The sequence below is a fragment of the Scyliorhinus canicula genome, chromosome 4 (genome assembly GCF_902713615.1).
Source record: "Scyliorhinus canicula chromosome 4, sScyCan1.1, whole genome shotgun sequence".
Taxonomy (NCBI): domain Eukaryota; kingdom Metazoa; phylum Chordata; class Chondrichthyes; order Carcharhiniformes; family Scyliorhinidae; genus Scyliorhinus; species Scyliorhinus canicula.
In genome coordinates this window covers 30,340,459-30,365,112 of record NC_052149.1, presented here as the reverse complement: position 1 = coordinate 30,365,112, position 24,654 = coordinate 30,340,459, and the positions used below count along the sequence as shown (strand labels likewise).

At 51.3% G+C, this 24,654-nt stretch overlaps 1 protein-coding gene across 3 annotated transcripts in view; it reads right to left on the bottom strand.

Annotated features, from left to right (window-relative positions):
• Positions 1-24,654, bottom strand: part of szt2 (SZT2 subunit of KICSTOR complex) — a 300,727-nt gene that overhangs the window by 213,340 nt on the left and 62,733 nt on the right. For all 3 annotated transcript variants that reach the window (XM_038793974.1, XM_038793973.1, XM_038793972.1), the window contains exons 7-13: positions 14,336-14,442; positions 12,677-12,878; positions 12,408-12,578; positions 9,118-9,349; positions 8,804-8,933; positions 548-693; positions 13-165 (exon numbers count right to left, since the gene is read on the bottom strand). In XM_038793974.1, the coding sequence (XP_038649902.1) occupies positions 13-165; positions 548-693; positions 8,804-8,933; positions 9,118-9,349; positions 12,408-12,578; positions 12,677-12,878; positions 14,336-14,442 (1,141 nt within the window). The remainder of the gene's footprint in view (positions 1-12; positions 166-547; positions 694-8,803; positions 8,934-9,117; positions 9,350-12,407; positions 12,579-12,676; positions 12,879-14,335; positions 14,443-24,654) is intronic.

The following is a 24,654-nucleotide window of genomic DNA, read 5'->3' as shown; positions in this document are numbered from 1 at the left end:
ATGAATTCTTACTTATAATGAAGCTTAACGTAGGAATATCCTTCTACCAGCACAAAACTGCTCCAATCCCGCAGGAGGGAAGTGAGTGCAGAGAGAGAGATGCGACACTGGATGGTACTGTATCGGCCATTACTTCCTGGCGTATGGATATGTTTTGGCACTGGGCTAAAGAGAAGAGAGTAAAAACATTTAAACAAGCACTAAAGACGATAAAAGTCATAAGTCATTAAGTTTAACAATGTGTGTGTCACACACACAAATGTTAACCCATTAAATGCACATTTTCACTATATTGAGTTTTTTTTTTGCCGGTACAAAAGATCTTCTTGGGACAAAACCACAATATTAACAGTCCAGAACGGGGAAGCATGCGTCTTTCCACTCTCTCTAAAATCGGGGGGGGGGGGGGGGGGGGGGGGGGGAGAGGAGAGAGAGAGAGAGAGAGAGAGAGAGAGAGAGAGAGAGAGAGAGAGAGAGAGAGGAGAGAGAGAGAGAGAGAGATTGTACATTGGCTAAATGATACGAAGTGAATACAGTACCAACTTACATGTCATGTTCCAGTAGTATGCCAATGCGATGCATGTGAAGCCACCGCTGCCAGAAGCTGGCATCCATAGATAAGATAGGCTTCCAATAAGAGGCAAACTGGGATTGGCTGGAATCCTTAGAGCCGCTATGCTGCAGTGAAAGCACCTAAGGAGATGAGATGATTGGTTACAATCTTTTTTACTGTCAAAAATATGTAATTTAATGACTTCCGGTGGCGGCAATGATCGAGTGAACCGCACATTCGGCGGGCTCTCACTCCGGCAGGGCTTTAGGACCTGATTCCCCGCGATAACGGGACTGTGGAGCGGCTGCGGAGGAGCGGGCAGTATTTTATGGAACCTCGGGAGACCAGGAAACAAAGGAAAAGGGAGAGAAAGGGACAGAGACAAGGTGCAGGGGAAGCTGACCTGAGACCCAAAATGGCGGACCCGCAGACCTCAGACCCAGCAATCCAGCAGGTGCTGGAAAACATGCTACAGGTGATAAAGAGCAGTTTTGAGTCGCTGAAGCGGGACAACTTGGACCCACTTCAGAAGGCAGTGGATCAGCTGAATCAGAGGCTGGATGCTCAGGATGTAAAAGTTAAGGAGCTGGGAGAGGCAGTGGAGGAGCAGGGCGGATGCGCAGACAATTGCGGCGTTAGAGGTCTACGGGCTGAAGGAGAGGCAAAGAAGACTGCTGGACAGAGTGGAGGAGTTGGAAAATAGAGCCCGCAAGAATAATCCAAGGATCATCGGCCTCCCAGAGGGGGCTGATGCCACAGCGTTTGTGGCAGACCTGTTGATGCAGCTGATGGGTGCTGAAGCCTTTCCACGACCGCCGGAGCTGGAGGGGGCATACAGAGTGCAGGCGAGGCAGGGGCGTCCGTGGGGACCCCCCCGTCCGATGGTGATCAGGTTCCACAGGTTCGTGGACAAGGAGCGGGTGCTGCGGTGGGCGAAGAGCGCCAGGAGCAGCACGTGGAACAACAGTGTTCTTCGCAAATACCAGGACCTAAGCCAGGAGGTAGCTCGGCGGCGAGCAGCCTTTAAACAAGTCAAGGAGGTACTGTTCAAGAAGCATGTGAGGTTTGGTCTGCTGTTCCCGGCCCGTCTTTGGGTCACGCATCAGGGTCAACACCACTACTTCTCCAAGCCCGAAGAAGCGATGGACTTTGCGAGGGATCAGGGACTGGTCCCGAAAAGAGGTCCCACGGGCGCGAACTAGGGCCCGAGAACTACCGTTTGAAGGGAGCCGAATGTGTCTAGACTGCTGTTCAACTGTTTACTGTTTTAAAGGTGCCATGTGGGACATTTGGGACTCTTCCCTTTGCCGGTTTTTTTTTTTCTCTTTCCATGTGGAAGGGGGGGGGGGAGAAAGAGGTCTTTCACCCCCCCCCTCTCATACGGTCTTTTTTTTCCAGTTTTTTGTCGCTTTCGCATTATGGTTTCGTTTCTGGGTCTTTCTGTTGTGATGGGTACTTTTTGTGGGGCTCGCTGAGTGCACTGGAGCCGGTATTGTAACTAAGGGGTGGCCGGTCAGCGAGGGGGGTTAAAGACGTGGGTTGGGGGTTTTTGTTTTATTGGTGTTCATGCCTCCCTGTGCCAGTGAGTTTGCTCCAGCGGATTGGAGGGGGGGATGGGGCGCCAGGGAGTGGGGATGAGGGTGGGGCGCCGGAGTGATGAGTCACCGTGCTAGCAGATTGGCTAGTCAAGGGAGTCAGGTTGGGGGGGGGGGGAAGACTACAGCCAATGGATGGCAGGGGTGGGATTACCCGGGGATGTTGCTTGGGGGGGGGGGGGTTATTCTGCGAACGTGGGAGGGATCTGAAGTAGGCAGTGGAAAGGAGGTCGAGGGTGGAGACAGCCAAGAGGCGGGCCAAGAATGGCGCGACGCACGGGCCGGTGGCCAGCCCGAGTAAGGCTATGGCTCACTGGCGTGGGGGACTTCTTTATCCTAAGCAGGGACTGTATAGGGGAGGTAAAGAACACGGAATATTCAGCAATCACTATCTCGGACCATGCCCCGCACTGGGTAGACCTGCAGGTCGGAGGGGCAAATCACCAACGTCCACAATGGAGGCTAGACGTTGGATTGTTGTCGGAGGAGGAGATATGTGAGGGGCTTCGGAAGTGTACGCAAAACTACTTGCAGGTGAACGATACGGGGGAGGTCTCAGCGGGGACCCTGTGGGAGGCGCTAAAGGCAGTAGTGCGGGGGGGAGCTGATCTCAATTGGGGCCCACAGGGCCACGGCGGACAGGGCAGAGATGGACAGATTGGTTAGGGAAATGTGTCGGATAGACGAGGACCACGCGGATTCCCCGGGGGAGGAACTACTCAGGGAGAGGCAGAGACTACAGGCGGAACTGGGGGCGCTATCCACGAGTAGGGCCATGGAACAGCTTAGGAAGGCGAGGGGTGTGGTGTACGAGCATGGGGAAAAGGCTAGCAGACTGTTAGTGCAGCAACTCAGGAAGAGGGGGGCAGCCAAGGAAATAAGTAGAGTGGTGGATGGGGAGGAGTGCAGAGTGGAGGACCTGGCAGGATTGAATAAGGTATTCCGGGACTTCTATAGCAAGCTGTACACTTCGGAGCACCCGGGAGAGCCGGAGGAGATGAAAAGGTTTCTGGACGGGCTAACATTCCCAACAGTAGGTGGGGGGCGGGTGGATGGGCTGGGGGCCCCGATTAGAGTGGAGGAGGTATTGGGGGGCCTGAAGGCCATGCAGTCGGGGAAAGCCCCGGGGCCGGATGGATACCAGTAGAGTTTTACAAGAAGTTCTCTGAGTTAGTGGGACCGGTTTTGGCAAGGATTTTTAATGAGGCAAGGGACAGAGGGACCCTGCTGCCGACGATGTCGCAAGCCACCATCTCGCTGATATTGAAGCGGGGTAAGGACCCGGAAGCGTGCGGGTCATACAGGCCAATCTCCCTGATCAATGTAGATGCCAAGCTCCTGGCAAAGGTCCTGGCAATTAGAATTGAGGACTGCGTACCGGAGGTGATTGGGGAAAACCAAACCGGGTTCATGAAAGGCAGGCAGCTGTCGGCCAACTTGAGAAGATTACTCAATATGATCATGATGCCCCTGACGGGCAAGAGGTGGAGGTAGTGGTGGCGATGGATGCCGAGAAGGCCTTCGATCGGGTGGAGTGGGGCTATCTATGGGAGGTGCTCGGACGGTTTGGGTTCGGGAAGGGACTGGTGAATTGCATCAGACTACTGTATCAGGCCCCAAAGGCCAGCGTCAGGATGAACAGAGTAGTGTCAGAGTATTTTAGACTATACCGCAGGACCAGGCAGGGCTGCCCACTCTCCCCGCTGCTGTTTGCGCTGGCCATAGAGCCGCTGGCAATGGCGCTGAGAGCCGCAAAGGGATGGAAGGGAATGATTAGGGGCGGGGTGGAACATAGGGTCTCTCTATATGCGGACGACCTGCTCCTGTACGTGTCGGACCCATTGGCCAGGATGGACAGTATATGGGAAACACTGAGGAAGTTCAGCCAGTTCTCAGGGTACAAATTAAATATGGGCAAGAGTGAGATGTTTGTGGTGCAGGCAAGGGGCCAGGAGAACAGACTGAGGACTACCATTTAGGCTGGTTGGGGAAAGTTTCCGGTACTTGGGGATTCAGGTGGCACGAGACTGGGGCAGGCTGCACAAGTTAAATTTGGCCAGGGTGGTGGAACAAATGAAGAGAGTGTTTCGGAGATGGGAGACGTTCCCATTTTTGTTCCCACTGGCAGGGAGGGTGCAGACTGTAAAGATGACAATCCGCCCTAGATTCCTGTTCATTTTTCAGTGCCTCCCGATCTTTATCCCACAGTCCTTCTTCAGAAGGATTGGCAAGATGATCATGAGCTTTGTCTGGGCGGGAAAATCCCCGCGGGTGAAGAAGGCGATGCTTGAGGGGAGCCGCAGCGAGGGAGGGCTGGCATTGCCAAGTCTGATTAACTATTACTGGGCGGCTAACATCGCCATGATAAGGAAGTGGATGGTGGGTACGGGGTCTATCTGGGAGCAGGTGGAGGTGGCTTTGTGCAGGGGCACCAGCTTGGCAGCCCTGGTCGTGGCTCCCCTACCGCTGCCACCAGCCAGGTACTCCACCAGCCCGGTAGTGGGGGCTACCCTGCGGATATGGGGCCAGTGGAGGACGCATGTAGGGGAGGTGGGGGCGTCTGTCTGGGCGCCAATCTGTGACAACCATCGGTTTGCCCCCGGGAGCATGGATGGGGGGTTTCGAGCATGGCGGCGGGCGGGCGATACGTTCCTGGAGGGGAGCTTTGCGAGTCTGAGGGGCTTGGAGGAGAAATTTGGTCTGGTAAGGGGAAACGATTTCAGGTACCTACAGTTGCGGGACTTTGTCCGTAGACAGGTCCCATCCTTCCCACGCCTCCCGCCAATGGGGATCCAAGACAGAATAGTCTCTTGAGGGGAAGGAGGAGAGGGTAGAGTCTCTGATATTTATAAGGTGCTCATGAAGGAGGAAGGGTCCCAGACGGAGGCACTGAAACTCAAATGGGAGGAGGAGCTAGGCGGGGAAATGGAGGACGGGCTGTGGGCAGAAGCCCTGATTAGGGTAAACTCAACTGCAACATGTGCCAGGCTCGGCCTGATTCAATTTAAGGTCGTTCACCGGGCCCACGTGACGGTGGCTCGGATGAGCAAATTCTTTGGGGGTAGAGGACGTGCGCTAGGTGTGCAGGAGGACCAGCGAACCACGTTCACATGTTTTGGGCATGCCCGATGCTTAGGGGGTACTGGGAGGGATTTGCAGGGATCATGTCCCGGGTGCTAAAGACAAGGGTGGTGATGGGTCCAGGGGTGGCAATTTTTGGGGTTTCGGAGGACCCGGGAGTCCAGGGTGAGAAAGAGGCCGATGTTTTGGCCTTTGTGTCCCTGATAGCCCGGCAACGAATACTATTGGCATGGAGGGACTCAAAGCCCCCGAAGACGGAGTTGTGGCTTTTGGACATGTCGAGTTTTCTGGGTATGGAAAAAATTAAGTTCGCCTTGAGGGGATCTGTACAGGGGTTCGCCCGAAGGTGGCAAACATTCATTGACTTCTTTGCGGGAGAGTGAGCGTCAGCAGGGGGTGGGGTGGGGGGTTAGAGTAGAGTACAGTAGGAGGGATAAATTGGCGTGTAGTGTCGATGGGAGAGGAGCGGGCTTATGCAGTATGGTACGGTTGAAGTATTGATTCTCCGTTGATGTTTGCACATTTTTGCCTTTTTTGCTTTCTTTTTGTTGATGTCTGTAACTGTTTACAATGCCGAAAAATACCTCAATAAAATTGTTTGTTAAAAAAAATACGTAATTTAACAACACAAATCTGAACTAAAGAAATCTGACCTCATATACTGAACAAGATGCATTTTTTAGTCAGAAGCTAAAGAATAGCTAAATTTGCGAGAAAGAAAACAGTAGCAATGCCTTAGTTGTAATGGCATTAAACAGCAGGGTAGGAGGTGGGAGCTTTTTTCCCCCAATGAAATTCTCTTCACACTTATCCATCAGGAAAAGGTATTTTAGATGACTGGACAGCCCTTTTATAAAGCTCAATGACCTCCTACTATGCTGTATGATTCTATTATGTGGTTTACCTTAGTTTATTCATCGAGAACAACCCTAAAGTCCCTGCTACGTTGCACTTGATAGGTCCTTAAATAATTCTATATTTTTTGCTTTTGTTACTTTACTTGGAAGACAATTCCATATATCAATTTCTCTTTGTGTGAAGAACTTCAAACCTGAATTTGCTTTTTACGATTTTGAATTTGCGTCTCATCATTCTCTTGCAATTTAGATTAAAACCAAACCGTTTTTTCCCTTTCTGCCGATGGCCTCGGGCAGTCCTTGCCCGCGACCCCCCCGCTGACGTGCTCCCTTCGTTGCTATCCCCCCCCCCCCCCCCCCTCCCCCCCCCCCCTCCCCCCCCCCCCCCCCCCCCCACCCCCCCTTTTCTCCCCGGGTTGCTGCTGTTTCGGCCTCCAGTTCCTATCTCTGATCCAGAAAGTCAAGGAAGGGCTGCCACCGCCGGAAGAACCCCTGTACCGACCCTCTCAGGGCGAATTTGATTCTTTCCAATTGGATGAAACTTGTCATGTCGTTTAACCAGGTGTTAACGCTTGGTGGCCTTGTGTCCCTCCACTGAATCAAGATCCTTCTCCGAGCTACCAAGGACGCAAAGGCCAATATTCCGGCCTCCCTTGCCTCCTGTACTCCTGGCTCCACCCCAACCCCAAAAATCGCTAGCCCCCACCCTGGTTTGACCCTGGTTCCCACCACTCTCGATACCGTCCCCGCCACCCCCTCCCAGAACTCTTCCAGTGCCGGACACATCCAGAACATATGTACATGGTTCGCAGGGCTTCCCGAACACCTAACACACCTGTCCTCCCCCCCGAAGAACCGACTCATCCTAGTCCCCGTCATATGGGCTCTGTGCAGCACCTTAAATTGGATGAGGCCCAACCTTGCGCACGACGACGACGAATTGACCCTCTCTAGGGCATCCGCCCATGTCCCATCTTCTATCTGCTCTCCCAGCTCCGCTTCCCACTTGTCTTTCAGCTCCTCTATCGGTACCTCCTCCACCTCCTGCATTATTTTGTAGATGTCCGAGACCTTCCCTTCTCCGACCCAGGCCCCTGACAGCACCCTATCACTCGTCCCTCCATCGGGAAGCAAGGGGAATCCTTCCACCTGTCGTCTGGCAAATGCCTTCACCTGCGGGTATCTAAACGTGTTCCCCGGGGGGAGCTCAAATTTCTCCTCCAGCTCTCCCAGGCTCGCAAACCTCCCCTCTATGAACATGTCCCTCAGTTGCCTGATGCCCGCCCTGTGCCAGCTCTGGAATCCCCCGCCAGTGTTCCCCGGGACAAATCTGTGGTTCCCTCTCAGTGGCGCCGCCATCAGACCCCCACTTCCCCCCTGTGTCGCCTCCACTGCCCCCAGATTTTAAGGGTGGCCGCCACTACCGGACTCGTGGTATACCTTGTGGGGGGGAGCGGCCATGGTGCCGTTACTAGCGCCCCCAGGCTTGTATTGCCGCAGGACGCCCTCTCCATACGTTTCCAAGCTGCCCCCTCCCCCTCCATCACCCACTTGCGCACCATCGATGCGTTCGCCGCCCAGTAGTATCCGGAAAGATTGGGTAGCGCTAATCCTCCACTGTCCCTACTCCGTTCCAAGAAAATCCTTCTCACTCTAGGGGTGCCATGCGCCCACACATAGCCCATAATGCTGCTAGTTACCTTCTTGAAAGCTTTTCCACATGTTTAACGTGTTACATGCTACTATAGGACACCTCGGGAAATGTTTGTTCAAGGGTGAAAAACCAAATTCTCTCCATACATCTCTAGTCACCTAGAAGTGGCAACTGTGCACCTTGGGTTTAATATCATATCATGTGGGGAATCTAATTTAAGCACATAATTTATTCAAAGGCCTGAATGAGATTAGGTTTCCTGCACTGCCCATTGCAGTAAACAAAATGAAATTGCATTTTTAGCATTTATATCTTACCAAGCATGAAATCTGTAAAAAACAAAAATTCTGATGCTGACAGAGTCAGAACGTGCAATATCATAAAAGCTCAAAGATTACAACTCTTTTGTCTTCTTATACTTATCAGTCTTCAAAACTGACCACACCTCATCATGCTTTAAATCCTAACTACAGCCTGTATTAAGGACACATCCCATCAGGTTAACTATTGATTGGCTGGTGTATAATTTGAGGACAGATAAACTGGCAATGGTTTGAGCAAATTCTAACCGGGACTACAAAGTATTTGTCCAATCTAAATAAATTTGACACGCATTTAGAAAGATGACCTCTTTCTCCCTTTTCCCTCTGCTAACCTTATCTCTGATATGGTGAGATGGGAAATTTAAAACCGGTTCACTTCGCAATTGTTACAGAAACTATAGATTGTTACTGACCGTGCATACAAATATCCAATATCAAATTTATTTTGAAACAAATACACAGATATAGAGAAGGAATTTGCATTTATATGGAGAGACAGTCAATATCCACCAAAATACGCCAACACTTGCCATGTCAAGCTAACCCAATTTCTCTTTTGCTGCAAAACTTCATGAAAAATATATTTTTCTCGAATAAACAGTAGATAATCGAAACAGGAATATACAGAATCATCATATTTACCCATTTGTTTAGGATACTCTCAGCTGACTGGAATCGACGGAATCGGTATTTTCTCTCATTAAGGAGATATTGAAATATATTATTTTATAAATATTTACCGGTGTGGTAGATCCCGGAGGGATGTAGAATAATGGAACCCCGTTCTTGGTGCTCTCTGGGATGGTGTAATGTTCAGGAATAGTGTTGAAGGATTTGAGATGAACCAGCATCTGGTCTGTCTGATTAATACTAAGGAAGTACATGAAATAGACATCAGCCATTTTTGCCCCGTTAAACACATGACACAGACATCCGGCTTCCCCTTTTACCGTGCAGTCACAGAACAAGATATTGTTGTCATTTAGGAAACGTGCCCATTACTCTTATAAACGTACAACACTTTCCCCTCTCACATGCAATTTCATGTACCTACCTCTGCAGAGTGGTCCAAAACCGCCGGATAACAGTGGTGCGATATGGGCTGGTTATTGGTTTCCTCATGGTACAGCTAATGTCATGGAGCATATCATAGCTGCCCTCCATTGTTACCTCCACCCAGGTCAAGCGCTTGGCCGCATCCAGGGGCCAGGAGGCCACCACAAGATACTCAATTCGCATGTTGTGTTTCCATAGCAGCATCAGCTTCACTTCCAACTGAGTTCCACCTAAACTCCAAAGAAGAATGAATGGAGGAGAAAAAAAATTGAAGAATCGCTCATGTGATTTCCTTTCAGAACTGGGCCAGGTTCAAGTCCCACTCCAGGACTTACTGGCTACGAAACAGACAGATCTCGTGGTACATATTGGTACCAACGATACAGGTAGAAAAAAAGGGATGAGGTCCTGCGTGCAGAATTTAGGGAGCTAGGAAGTAGATTTAAAGGCAGGACCCAGAAAATAGTAATCTCTGGACTACGTCTGGTGACGCATGCTAGTGAACAGGCACCGTAATGTGGCGACTGGGGCTTTTCACAGTAACTTCATTGAAGCCTACTTGTGACAATAAGTGATTATATAGTGAGTATAGAAATAGGAGGTTAGTCCAAATGAATGCATGGCTGGAGAGATGGTGCAGGAGGGAAGGCTTTAGATTTCTGGGACATTGGGACCACTTCGGGGGATGGTGGGATCTGTACAAGGCGGACAGGTTGCACCTGAATCTAAATGGGACCAGTGTCCTTGCAGGGAGGTTTGCTAGTGCTGTTGGGCAGGGTTTAAATTAATTTGGCAATGGGGTGAGATCCTGAGAGACGGTTCAGCAGGGGGAGGTGCACGGCCAAAATTAGAAGAGACAGCAAGTGTGTCAGGAAGGCATTCACGTTATAGGGCAGTTAAGTCACAAACAAGCCTGGCAAGATTAGATGGCATTTAATTTAATACAAGGAGTCTGACAAACAAGATAGATGAGTTGAGGACACAAATTAAAACATGGGGGAATTATGTCATCGCTATCATTGAGACATGGTTGAGAGTGGGGCAGGACTGACAGCTCAATATTCCAGGATATGGGATCTTCAGGATAGACAGAGAATGAGGTAAGAGGAGGTGTTGCAATTTTGATCAGGGAATCAGTTACAGCAGTAAGGAGGGCGACATCTTAGAAGTCTTTTCAAACAAAGCCATATGGGTAGAACTTAAAAACCAGAAAGGAGCAATCACATAGCTTGGAGTGTTCTATAGGCCCCCTAACAATCCAAGAGAAATGGAAGAGCAGATATGTAGGTAAATTTTAAAGAGCGTAAAAGTAATAGGGTAGTGATAGTGGAGGATTTCAACTACCCGAACATTAACTGGTGTAGTCATAATGTGAAAGTTTTAGAGAGAGCGACATTCTTAAAATGCATTGTCAAAAATGTTTTAAGTCAGTATAGAAGGTTCTAAAAGAGCTCCTGGTCGTAATTTTAGGTAACTCAGCCGGACAAGTGGTTGAAGGATCAGTGGGGGACCATTTTGCAGACAGCAATCATAACTCCATTAAATTCAAGATTGTTATGCAAAAGGACAAGGATGGGCCTGAGATCAAAATTCTAACTGAGCGAAGGCCAGCGTGGACTGGGAACAGATACTTTTAGGTCTAGAGGGGATGCAAGGAAACACTTTTCCACCCAGAGGATGGCGGGAGTCTGGAATTCACTGCCTGAGAGAATGGTGGAGACAGAGAACCTCATAACATTGAAGAAGCATTTAGATGCTCACTTGCAAAGCCAAGGCATAACAAGGCTATGGGCCAAGTGCTGGAAAATGGGATAAGAATAGTTTGGTGGTTGTTTTTACTGGCGCAAACACAATGGGCTAAAGGGCCTTTTCTGTGCTGTACACCTGTATGGCACTATGAAAGAACCCAGTTAGTTATGCAGGCAAGCCTACATGTATCAGTGCTGGTCCCCAGCCCGGATAAACGAGTAGAGTTAGCGACAGGAAGGGCATCTGGCTGTAAACCATCAAAATTATCCAAAAGATATTGGTCCATATGAAGGTGTAACCAATCAGCATCATGGCAAACCCATGTAAAATGGGAAAAGCCAAAAAAAGAATGAAGGAAGGAAATGTGGTTTCCTTTCATTAACCCCAAAGAACTCAACTGCATGAATTTTTTACAACATTGGTCTGCACCTGCTATTACCCAGTGCAAGTTACTTAGCTCACATGCATACAAAGCAAATGCATCTAAAGTACTTCATTGGTTTCAAGGCACTTCGGAATATTTTAAAGTTGAAAAACGCATTATGTAAATACAAGATTTTCTGAAGACTCTGAAAACTCTTCCCATCATCTCACACCAGCACTCAAACACAAAACTCAACGTTAGCTGACACTCCAGTGCAGTACTGAAGGAGTGCTGCACTGTGGGAGGTGTCATCTTTTAAAGGAAACACTAAATCGACGTCCAGTTTGCCTCTCAGGTGTGCATAAATGATCCAATTGCATTATTTCAAAGAACAGGGGCATTATCACCAATGCCCGGGTGAATATTTATCCATCAGTCAATATTGCAAAGCAGATTATCAGGTTGTTATCACATAGATGTTTGTGAGAGCTTGCTGTGCGCAAATTGGCTACCATATTTCCTACATTTCAACAGTGACTACATTGCAAAAAGTGCTTCTTTAGCTGTAAAAAGCTCTGGGATGTAAAGAGATCTTGAAGGCACTCACGTTTTTTTATCACTAATCTCATGTAGTTCATGATAAACTCCGTGACAGTCACAGGTTGTGAGGCCTAACCCATGGTAAAGTGAATTATGCCGTGATAGTAGCAGTTTCCATAGAACCATTGAACCCTCCATCTGCCCATAATTAGCCACAATCCACAAGGAACCAAAGGCATTGCTGCTCTATTTAAAGATAAACAAATGTTTATAGCACACATCAAGCATGGCTGACCAGGATTCTCTCTTGCTCTTACTGCCTGAGTGGGAATGCTGGAATTATAGGAAGGTTGATTATCTACCTGGTTGGCCGCAGAATGAAGGCTTCTTCCATGGTCAACCAATCCTGAAGTAGGACTTGAGCCCGAAGCTTCTGGCTCAGAGGCAGTGGTGCTGCCCACTTAAGTCACAAGATCTCCCCATCGTAGTAGTTTCCAGATCATGATCATATTAGCAACCAATCTGACTGGAGTCCCAACATGACCTAATCCACCACACAGCAAGGCTTCATTATCATCACCCTCCTCAATGCTTCTTCACCAGATTGCTCTGCCATTTTAGCAGTATTTATTTACCTTTAATGATATTAAGTTCCTTCACGGTATAGCCTTCACGCAACCGTACAGACACTACACTGGTAAGGTCTGCATGCACCTCATTCTCCGCATGCTTTTTCCGCCTCATGGCCAGTGCAGGATTACTGCTGGCAGACACCAGGTGCTCATTGAACAGTTTGTGCTGGGACACTAGATTACAGAAAAACAAATATTTCAGGAATAGAAGGGCCAGACATCAAATGGAAAAAATAAAGAAACACTCCATAACTTCCTGTAGATATACTTGCCACAGTAATACTCTGGGTTCATAGACTCTCCAGGTCTCAAGAAGCTGTACAATAGAAATGCTTTGTGGTATGCATTCATATTGAGGCTACTTTCTGGGCAGGTGGACATGTAGGATCCAAATGTTGCCATGGCAATGAACTTCATTAGCTCCAAATTTGGCACGTAACCAAAGCTGCAGTCATATGAGTACACACCTCCGACCTGTAAAAAGCATACCAAGGTTTATGTAGCCACAAAGTAGCTTGGTCTATTGAAATCAAGGGCTTCAGTTAAAAATACATGGTCACCATGGAAGCCATTAAACAACTTGTTCCAGGCCCCGTTTGTAGCCAACAGCCAATAGTGCAGGAGAGGGAGGGGGGAGACAGACGAGCCACAGACCATAAGGGGGGGGGGGGTGGCCATAAAAAAGACCACGAGACACAAGGGGCATAGCCACATGGGGACAGGCCCAAGGGCAAGCGGAGAGCCAGAGGGAGCAGCAATATGCGGTGAAATACATGCTGGGGCCAACACTAGGATGGGCAACTGAGGCAGATCGGCCAAATGGGGCCCACAGCTACAGAGGGGGGCAAAAACATGTAGATGTAAATATTTATAGTGATCCTCGTTTGTTTATGTCTTGTTTTCCTCGCTGTTTGGTCTATCTCACTTTTGTAATTTTAATTTTACCCTGGTGGCTTTTGTTTGATATTATTCGCGGTTATGACACTCATGATGTAACATACAAACCGAATGTGTAACATAAAAATGAGAAAAACCAATTTTTAAAAAAAAATATTTTTTAATATCATGGGCGAGATTCTCCCAGCCCCGTGCTGGGCTGGAGAATCCCCGCAACCGCACCACGCCGCCCCGACGCTGGCACGCGATTCTCCGCGCTGGCGCGGTGCCAGTCGCGGGTCGCTCTACGTGGCCGGGCCACCAATTCTCCAGCCCGGATGGACCAAGCGGCCGCTCTAAAAAGAGAGTCCCGCCGGCGCCGTCCACACCTGCCGCAGCTGGCAGGAACTCTGCACGCAGGGTTGGGAGGCAGCCTGTTTGGGGGGGGGGCCGCCTATTTTCTTACGCGCCGGCCCCTGAACTCCCGCACCATGTTGCGTCAGGGCCGGCACGTTGAGGGAGGCCACCGGGCATGCACTGGTTGGAGCGGCGCACAGTTCGCGTCGGGGTGGGAAGCTGGAGTGGCGTGAACCATTCCAGCACCATGCTGGCCCCCCCCTGTAGGGGCCAGAATCGGTACTCCCAGCGGCACGTTCACGCCGTCATGAAACGCGACGGCGTTTCCGATGGCGTGGACACTCTGCCGCCGAATGGGAGAATCCTGCCCCATGTTCTTATTAACTGGCGGAGCAATCTTGAGGAGTTGAATTGCCAACTCCTGCTGGGGCTGGTTTAGCTCACTCAGCTAAATCGCTGGCTTTTCAAGCAGGCCAGCAGCACGGTTCAATTCCCGTACCAGCCTCCCCGGACAGGCGCCGGAATGTGGCGACTAGGGACTTTTCACAGTAACTTCATTGAAGCCTACTCGTGACAATAAGCGATTTTCTATTTCTATTTCTTTCTTTTCTAAAGATATATATATTTTAGAATATATTTTATTCCAAACAGAATCAACAATACAAAATCAGCAAAACGAAAAAAATATACACGCTCACCTGTATAAAGGAACAGGCAATTGTGCCACAGCGTAGTTGGTTCAATAATGTTTCGCACACTGCAATATCTGGTACACTTGTGACACCATCAGTGATGATTATGATACCTGTAAGAGGAATGAGCCAATTCAGTGCAAATCTTCAAATAATACTGTAATAGCATCACACTAAGTCCCGCAATTTCATTCCTGAATAGTGAGTTTCTATATTATCTTAGAATTGTGGCCCTTTGGAGCAAACTCCCGATTTGCAGTTGACATGACCCTCACAATTTGATAAGTTTCCCACCTGAATCATCTGAGCATTTAAGAATACAAAGTGAAAAGTTATTAAACAAAATGTAGTCCAGGTAAAAATACCACTTGGCCTTTGCAACTGTTATAACCTGCCTGCTTACCACTGGCTGGGGACTAATGACAACCCTATGGGAGTATGAGCTTCCCCAATGAGGGGGGGGGGGGGGGGGGGGGGGGGGAGGAGAAATCATTAGCAGACTCCCTGCATAAATAGAGCTGGCCAGTTTGGAACCAGCAGAGAGAGAGAGAGGAGTGAGCAACAAGGGAGGTTGCTGATGCTGTTTTATATATATATATATATTTTATTGTAAATAAATGTTATTTCTTTGTATCCTGAAAACTCGTGCTGGATTCTTCGTGGCCCTCATAAAACTGGCGACGAGGATGGGATCACACCTGGGTTTGGGGTCAGCCGCAAGAAACCGCTTTCCGGCGGGTAAAACAACAATTGTCGTCGTCTGGGTTACTAACCCACTATGATCCTGGAATGCCTTTGCTCGTCACATATGATGCAGCCCCGTATGGTATTGGGGCCGTTCTGTCCCACAAGATGGAAAACGGGGCAGAGCGGCCGATAGCTTTCGCCTCCCGCACATTGACTGCAGCGGAAAAAAAGTATGCGCAGATCGAGAAGAAGGGCCTGGCAGTGGTCTTTGCGGTGAAACGTTTCCACCAGTACATGTATGGCTGCCACTTCACTATCGTGACTGATCATAAGCCTCTGCTGGGACATTTCCGAGAGTCTAAGCCAATACCGCCTATTGCTTCCGCACGGATCCAGCGCTGGGCTTTGTTGCTCGCTGCATACGAGTATTCTCTGGAGCACAAACCAGGAACCCAGAGAGGGAATGCCGACACACTGAGCCGATTGCCTTTATCGACCGGCCCCATGTCGATCCCCACGACCGGTGTGGTGGTTGTAACCCTAGAATTTATGGACACCTTACCTGTCACGGCATCACAGATCCGTGAATGGACCCAGACAGAGCCAGTCCTGTCAAAGGTTCGGCACATAGTCCTGTATGGTGGGCAGCATAGACACTTCCCAGGCGAGTTGCGGGCATTTTCCTCCAAGCTGTCCGAATTCAGTGTGGAAGACGGCGTCCTTTTGTGGGGGACGCATGTGATTGTCCCGGAAAAAGGACAGGAGCTGATACTGAGAGACTTGCACAATGGGCATCCAGGTGTTACCAAAATGAAAGTGTTGGCCCGGAGTTATGTCTGGTGGCCAGGCCTCGACACCGACATTGAGAAGGTGGCCCAAAACTGCTCCATTTGCCAGGAGGATCAGAAGCTTCCGCCGGCCGCACCCCAACATCACTGGGAATGGTCAGGGCGGCCTTGGGAACGCTTGCATGCGGATTTCGTCAGGCCTTTTCAAGGATCCATGTTCCTTCTATTAATCGACGCCCAGTCTAAATGGCTAGAGGTGCATAAGATGGGAGGCACAACGTCCTGCGCAACAATCGAGAAGATGCGTTTGTCTTTCAGTATGCATGGCCTCCCCGAGGTGCTGGTCACGGACAATGGCACTCCGTTCACAAGCGAGGAGTTTGCGAGGTTCATGAAGATAAACGGCATACGCCATATCCGCACTGCCCCTTACCACCCGGCTTCAAATGGGTTGGCGAGCGCGAAGTGCAGACATTCAAACGAGGCCTAAAGGAGCAGTCTTCCGGGTCGATGGACACAAGACTGGCTCGGTTTTTGTTTTCATATAGGACCACCCCCCATGCGGTGACTGGGGTAGCTCCCGCAGAACTCCTAATGGGCCGGAGACTTCGCACCCGCCTTAGCATGGTTTTCCCGGACATTGGCGCAAAAGTACGGCGCACACAAGAACGGCAGGGACATGGTTTTTCTCGGCATCGTCTGATTCGGCAGTTTGCGCCCGGTGACCGTGTTCGTTCGGAATTTTGCTGGTGGTGCCCAGTGTGTCCCTGGCGTAATCTTTCGCCAAACGGGCCCTATCTCTTACCAGGTGCAAGCCCAGGGTCGTCTCCAGCGCAAGCATGTAGACCACGTTAGGTCCAGAAGACTATCCCTTCCAAAGATTCCCCGCCCCAGGAGCTCATTTCTACAGCCACAGAGACCAGACACAATGGAAAGTATTCCTCACAATCCTCCTCTGGTGCCTCACTCAAAGCCTGTGCAGGTCGTGACAGAACCGCGTGGAGATAGAGATGCCGAGATGACGGAGGCAGCAGACTCTGACTCCGAGATGGAGACACAAGACATCTCAGAGGGGGAATCCTCGGGCCCACTGGCCGTGGATGTACAACCGTTACGCCGTTCATCATGGAAGCGCCCGTCTCTGTCACGTTACACGCCGCCCGATCCAGCGCCTCGTGCAAATGGTGTCCGGCCTGTGGCAAAACGAGTACGACACCCTCCTTCGCCAGGGTCTTCGGTGGATTTCTTGGCCTTTGGTGGGGGGGGGGGGGGCGGTGTTATAACCTGCCTGCTTACCATTGGCTGGGGACTAATGACAATCCCACAATCCTATGGAAGTATGAGCTTCCCCAATGAGGGAGGCGGAGAAATCATTAGCAGACTCCCTGCATAAATAGAGCTGGCCAGTTTGGAACCAGAAGAGAAAGAGGAGTGAACAGCAAGGGAAGTTGCTGCTGCTATATATATGTTATTGTAAATAAATGTTATTTCTTTGTATCCTGAAAACTCGTGCTGGATTCTTCGTGGCCCTCACAAAAGCAACCTGCAGGACAAATAATTTTCGCTTCCACATTATTGAGCTTGTTGGGAGCCAACCCATTTCGATTCGTCAGAGACAGTCAGGAAACCCTAATTTACTGCTCAAGCTAGCTTGTTACAGAAATAACAAATAAAGGGCTGAATATGACAACAGAAAGCATAGCTCACTGGGCTTGTGGAGACCTCAACTCTAGGGTTACTGAAGTCCTAGGGTGGCTGCCACGTTGAAGGTTTGGAGGCAATTTCCACAGCAGGGTAGGTTGGGAGCAGGGTCGAGGATGATACCGATCTGGAGGAACCTTGGATTTGAGTCCGGGAATAAGAATGCGAGGTTTCGGGGATGGGAAGAGAGAGCGGTGAAGTAGATGAAGGGTTTGTTTTTGGAGGGGCGATTCGCAAACTTGGAGGAGTTGAGGGGGAAGTTTGGGTTTCCGAGCGAGAAGGATTTTCGGTATTTGTAGGTGCAGGACTTTGCGGAAAAGGTCTTTCTGACCTTTCCATAGCGCCTGCCTCCTCATTGTTGGAGGAGGTGCTATTGGTAATGGGGTTGGAGGGTGGGGTCATCTCAACGATTTATGGGAGGATTTTGGAAGAGGATAAGGTGACTATGGTGGTGGTCAAGGCCAAGTGAGAGGAGAAGTTGGGGATGGCACTCGAGGAGGGACTGTGGTGTGTGGTGCTGCGGAGGGTGAATGCCTGTTATTGAAAATATGGAAAGATGTATCATTTGAAACATGGAAATTTGGCAATATCTGGTCTGAGAGATACAGGGAAAGATCCCACAAATGGTTAACAGCAGCTGCCAGGAGAGGATTGTAAAATGCAGATAGCCTTAGTCAAGCAGGCTTAGCAAACACACAGGATTTTTGTATGAAGCTAAAAACAATGGTTCACACCTTCATTGAAATTAACTATCTTAGTAAGCATCTGGAAAAGTATGGATGAGGGTTTCAGTTGAATTTTTTTTTTTTGAAATAATTTTTATTCAAATTTTTACAAAATATTAACAACAAATTATATATTAACAACTGAGAAAAACCAAAGAGAACAAACCCACCCCCCCGTAAATACAAAACAGAAAAAATAGATTAACGCCCGTCGTAAACAAAGAACATATGTACACGTCCCTTCAACCCCAACCACCGAGACGACACCCCCCCTCCCACCTCCCAGGAACCCACCATCAATATTCCCCGGGACAAACCGTTGTTCCCCCGTATCGGGGACCTCATCGAGGCCCCTACCTCCCCCCCGTGTCACCTCCACTGTCCCCATATTTTGAGGGTAGCCACCGCCACCGAACTCGTGGTGTACCTCGTAGGAGGGAGCGGCAGCGGCGCCGTCACCAGCGCCTCCAGGCTCATGCCCACACAGGACGCCATCTCCATCCTCTTCCATGCTGCCCCCTCCCTGTCCATCACCCACTTACGCACCATCGCTGCATTAGCAGCCCAATAGTACCCAGAGAGGTTGGACAGCGCCAGCCCCCCCCCCCCCCCCCCCCTATCCCTGCCCCACTCCAAGAACACCCGTCTCACCCTCAGGGTCCCATGCGCCCACACAAACCCCGTAATGCTCCTGTTGACCCTCCTGAAAAAAGCCTTCGGGATAAGGATGGGAAGGCACTGGAACAGGAACAAAACCCTCGGGAGCACCGTCACCTTGACGGACTGCATCCTGCCCACCATCGACAGCGGCAACAGCCCCATCTTTTAAACTCCTCCTCCATTTGCTCCACCAGCCTTGTAAGGTTGAGTTTGTGTAGGGCCCCCTAGTTCCTGGCCACCTGGACTCCCAAGTACCTAAAACTCCTCTCCGCCCTTTTTAGTGGGAGCCTACCAATCCCCTCCTCCTGGTCCCCTGGATGCACGACAAACAGCTCGCTCTTCCCCAGGTTGAGCTTGTATCCTGAAAACTCCCCAAATTCCCTAAGGATCTTCATCACCTCCGGCATTCCCCCCACCGGGTCCGCCACATACAACAATAAATCATCGGCATAGAGCGACACACGGTGCTCCTCCCCCCCTCGCGCCAGTCCCCTCCAGTTCCTCGACTCCCTCAATGCCATGGCCAGGGGTTCAATTGCTAACGCAAAGAGCAGGGGGACAGGGAACACCCCTGCTTCATCCATCGATATAACCGAAAATACTCCGATCTCCTCCTATTCGTGGTCACGCTCGCCATCGGGGCCTCATATAGTAGCCTCACCCATCTGACAAACACCTCCCCAAACCTATCCAGCACCTCCCACAAATACTCCCACTCAACCCTATCAAAGGCCTTCTCCGCGTCCAGCGCCACCACTATCTCCGCTTTCCCCGCTACCGCCGGCATCATAACATTCAAGAGCCTCCGCATGTTGGTGTTCAACTGTCGTCCCTTCACGAACCCCGTCTGATCCTCATGGCACCCGTGGCACACAGTCCTCTATCCTCGTGGCCAAGATCTTCGCCATCAGTTTGGCGTCTATATTTAACAGCGAGATCGGCCTGTATGACCCACACTGCAGGGGGTCCTTGTCCCGCTTAAGGATCAGGGAAATCATCACCCGGGACATAGTCGGGGGCAGAGCCCCCCCCCTCCCATGCCTCGTTGAAGGTCCTAACCAACAGGGGACCCAACAAGTCCGCATACCAGTACCAGCCTCCCCGGACAGACGCCGGAATGTGACGACTAGGGGCTTTTCACAGTAACTTCATTGAAGCCTACTTGTGACAACAAGCGATTTTCATTTTTTCATTTCATACTTCTTATAAAATTCGACCAGAAACCCATCTGGCCCCGGCGCCTTCCCCGACTGCATGCTCCCAATCCCTTTGACCAGCTCCTCGAGCTCAATCGGCGCCCCCAATCCCTCTACCTGTCCCTCCTCCACCCTCGGGAATCGCAGCCGGTCCAAGAAGCGCCCCATTCCCCCCCCCCCCCCCTCCGCCGGGGGTTCAGACCGATACAGTTCCTCATAGAAGTCCCTAAAAACCCCATTAATATCTACCCCCCTTCGCACCACATTTCCTCCCCTATCCTTAACTCCACCAATCTCCCTAGCCGCATCCCGCATGCGGAGCTGATGCGCCAGCATCCTACTCGCCTTCTCCCCATATTCATACACCGCTCCCTGTGCCTTCCTCCACTGGACCTCCGCCTTTCTAGTGGTCAGCAGGTCAAACTTGGCCTGAAGACTACACCGCTCCCTCAGCAATCCCTCCTCCGGAGCCTCCGCGTATCTCCTGTCCACCCTCACCAGCTCCCCCACCAACCTCTCCCTCTCTCTCCGCTCCCTCCTCTCCCTATGGGTTCAAATGGAGATCAACTCCCTTCTGACCACCGCCTTCAGTGCCTCCCAGACCGTCCCCACTCGGACCTCCCCATTATCATTAGCCTCCAGGTACCTCATGATACCTCCTCGAACCCGCCCGCTCACCTCCTCATCTGCCAACAGCCCCACCTCCAAGCGCCAGAGCGGGCGCTGGTCTCTCTCGTCCCCCAGCTCGAGGTCCACCCAATGTGGGGCATGATCTGAAATGGCTATCGCCGAATATTCGGCGTCCTCCACCCTCGGTATCAGCGTCCTACTCATAATGAAAAAGTCAATCCGGGAATATGCCTTGTACACATGGGAGAAGTAGGAAAACTCCCTGCCCTGGCCTCGCAAACCTCCAAGGATCCACCCCTCCCATCTGATCCATGAACCCCCTCAACACCTTGACCGCCGCTGGCCTCCTACCCGTCCTGGACTTGGACCGATCCAGTGGCGGGTCCAACACTGTATTAAAATCCCCGCCCCCCCTTATCAGGCCTCCGGTCTCCAGATCTGGAATGCGGCCCAACATGCGCCACATCAAACCCGCATCGTCCCAGTTCGGGGCGTACACGTTGACCAACACCACCCGCTCCCCCTGCAGCTTGCCGCTCACCATCAGATACCTCCCGCCACTGTCCGCCACCACATTCAACACCTCAAACGACACCCTCTTTCCCACCAGGATCGCCACCCCTCGATTTTTTGCATCCAGCCCTGAATGAAACACTTGGCCTACCCATCCTTTCCTCAATCTAATCTGGTCCGCCACCTTCAGGTGTGTCTCCTGGAGCATGGCCACGTCCGCCTTCAGCCCCTTCAGGTGCGCGAACACGCGGGCCCATTTGACCGGCCCATTCAGTCCCCTCACATTCCAGGTTACCAGCCGGATCAGAGGGCTCTCTGCCCCCTCCCCCGCCGACTAGCCATAGCCCGTCCTCTGCTGCACCTCCCACTCGGCCCGTTTCCCACTGCGGCAAATCCCCGACTTGACCCACTCTGCATACTTCAGCTCCTCCCTGACCATTCTAGCAGCCCGGCCCCGCCGCCACTAAAACAACACCCATTGTCTGCCCCATCCCCCTGCTGGGCCCCAGCCCCCTTCCCACCATCAGCACCCCACACAGCCAATCTGCCCCATCCTCGAGCCCAAGCAAAAAGACAGTGCCCCACACACCCTGAAAACAAAATAAAACCAACATTAAACAGAAACCCCCCCCCCTCAAAAGATAACACTGTTACACAGAGCCCCCCGCACCCAACCCTCAGTTTGTGTCCAACTTCTCGGCCTGCGCAATGGCCCACGCCTCCTCGAAGTAAAAGTGCCGGTCCCTGTAGGTGACCCTCAAACGCACCGGCTGCAGCATGCCCAACTTTACTCCTTTTCGATGTAGCACCGTCTTCATCCGGTTGTACCCGGCCCTCTGCTTAGCCACCTTCGCACTCCAGTCCTGGTAGATCCGTACCACCGCGTTCTCCCACCTGCTGCTCTGCTCCTTCTTGGCCCACCTGAGCACACACTCCCGGTCAGCGAACCGATGAAACCGCACCAGCACTGCCCTGCGGCGGCTCATTCGGCTTGGGCCTTCTTGCCAGAATTCTGTGGGCCCCCTCCAGCTCCAGGGGCCCCTGGAAGGACCCAGCTCCCATCAGCGAGTTCAGCATGACGACCACATAGGCCCCCCAAGTCTGACCCCCTCCAGCCCCTCCGGGAGGCCCAAGATCCGCAAATTCTTCCGCCTCAACCGATTCTCCAGCTCCTCGAACCGCTCCTGCCAATTTTTGTGGAGCGCCTCATGCATCTCCACCTTTGCCACGAGGGCTGAGGCCTTATCCTCTCTTTCAGAGGCATACTGTCGGATCTCCTGAATTGCCACCCCCTGGGCAGTCTGAGTCTCCATCAGCTTGTCGATGGAAGCCTTCAACGGCTCTAGCAGCTCCGCTTTGAGCTCCCGGAAGCAGCACTGCAGAGTCTCCTGCTGCTCCTGCGCCCACTACCTCCATGACTCCAGGTCTCCGCCGGCCGCCATCTTGTGCCACTTCCCCCGCTTTTGCTTTGGCGCTGCCACCGCTATTTTACTCGCCCCACTCCTGGTCCAGGCCATATACCGCTGGGGGAATGTTGTTATCGCCTTCCCATGTCGGGAGATGGTGCAAAAGTGCCTCTGGGGGCCCTAAAAAGAGCCCAAAGGTCCTGTTCCTGGTGGGAACTGCCGACCGTGCGGCTTAGCTCCTCTTAGCCGCAACCGGAAGAAGAGTTTCAGTTGAATTAGGTGACAATTCTAGGTGTGATGTTCTGCCGATATCAGGTAAATTAAAGAAAATTGGAGACTATCTGTCTACGAGAAACATAATTTAAAGCTAAAATCAAAGTCAAAATTGTGAGCTGGGGACACAATTGGAAAATAAAACTATAGAAATGACAGGAACCAAAATTCACAACCCTATTGAAACCAAAGCATTTTTGAATATCACAAAGGAACTTTGAACATCACAAAGGAAAACAATGTAATCAGAGACGTGAGAGGTGAGGTCATGTCAAAATGAATACTTAGTCAGTGGGGCCCTGGATGGGGCACCGGTAGCTCAAGTCAACGTGTACGCGCCCAACTGGGACGACACGAGTTTCATCAAAAAGACCATAGCAGAAATCCCGGACATAGCGACGCATCGACTAATCATGGGGGGGACTTCAACTGTGTACAGGATCCAAAGACAGACAGATCAAACCCCAAAACAGGGGAAAACCTCAAGCATGGCAAGGGAACTCGGTCACTTTATGGAGCAGATGGGAGCAGTGGACCCCTGGAGGTTCGCCCACCCGGGGGAGAAAGAATTCTCCTTCTTCCCAGTACACAACGTGTTCACCAGAATTGACTTCTTTGTGGTGGGGAAAACGGTGCTTCCAGGGATAGACAAAGTGGAATACTCCGCAATTGTGATATCGGACCACGCGCCACACTACATGGACGCGCGGCTAGAGACGGGAAGGGCCCAGCGCCCCACATGGAGGTTGGACGGTGCCTTACTAGCTGACAAGGCCTTCAGCGAAAGGATAGCACGGGCCATAGCAGAGTACACGGAGAACAACCAAAACGGGGAGGTCTCACCCTCCACGTTCTGGGAAGTGCTTAAGGCCGTACTAAGAGGGGAAATCATTGCCTTCAAAGCGCGAAGAAATAGGGAGGAAAGGGTGACTAGGCAGAAGCTGGTCGACTCCATACTGGAGGTAGACCGTAAATACTCCAAGGCCCCGACCGTAGAGCTCCTGGCGGAGAGGAAAGAACTACAAAGGAACTTTGACCTGCTCTCCACCAGGAAAGCAGTGCACCAACTCCGCCAGGCGCGCGGGACCCTGTACGAACACGGAGACAAAGCCAGCCGCCTGTTGGCACACCAGCTGAGAAAGCAGGCAGCCACCAGAGAAATTGCGCAAATCAGGGGTACCGGAGGCACGTTGGAAACAGAACCAAAGAGGATTAACAAAACCTTCAAAGCCTTCTACCAAGAGCTGTACACCTCAGAGCACCCAACAGGGAAGGCTGGGATGAACCGGTTCCTTGATGGACTGGACATACCAGTCGTAGGAGAGGGCAAAAACGGGACCTGGAAGCACCACTAGCACTGGGAGAGATCATGGACAGCATTAGCTCCATGCAGACGGGGAAGGCGCCGGGACCGGCAGACTTCTACAAAAAATTTGCGACAGCGCTGGCCCCGCACCTGCGGGAGATGTTCACAGACTCGCTAGCTAGGGGCACACTGCCACCCACGTTAGCACAGGTCTCAATCTCGCTGATACCTAAGAAAGACAAAGACCCAACGGAATGTGGGTCATACAGACCCATATCTCTGCTGAACACAGACACCAAAATACTAGCCAAAATCCTAGCCAAAAGGCTAGAAGACTGTGTACCCGAGGTGGTCACAGAGGACCAGACGGGCTTCGTCAAAAGTCGACAGCTGACCTCGAACATCAGGCGCCCGCTGAACGTGATAATGACCCCCTCCGG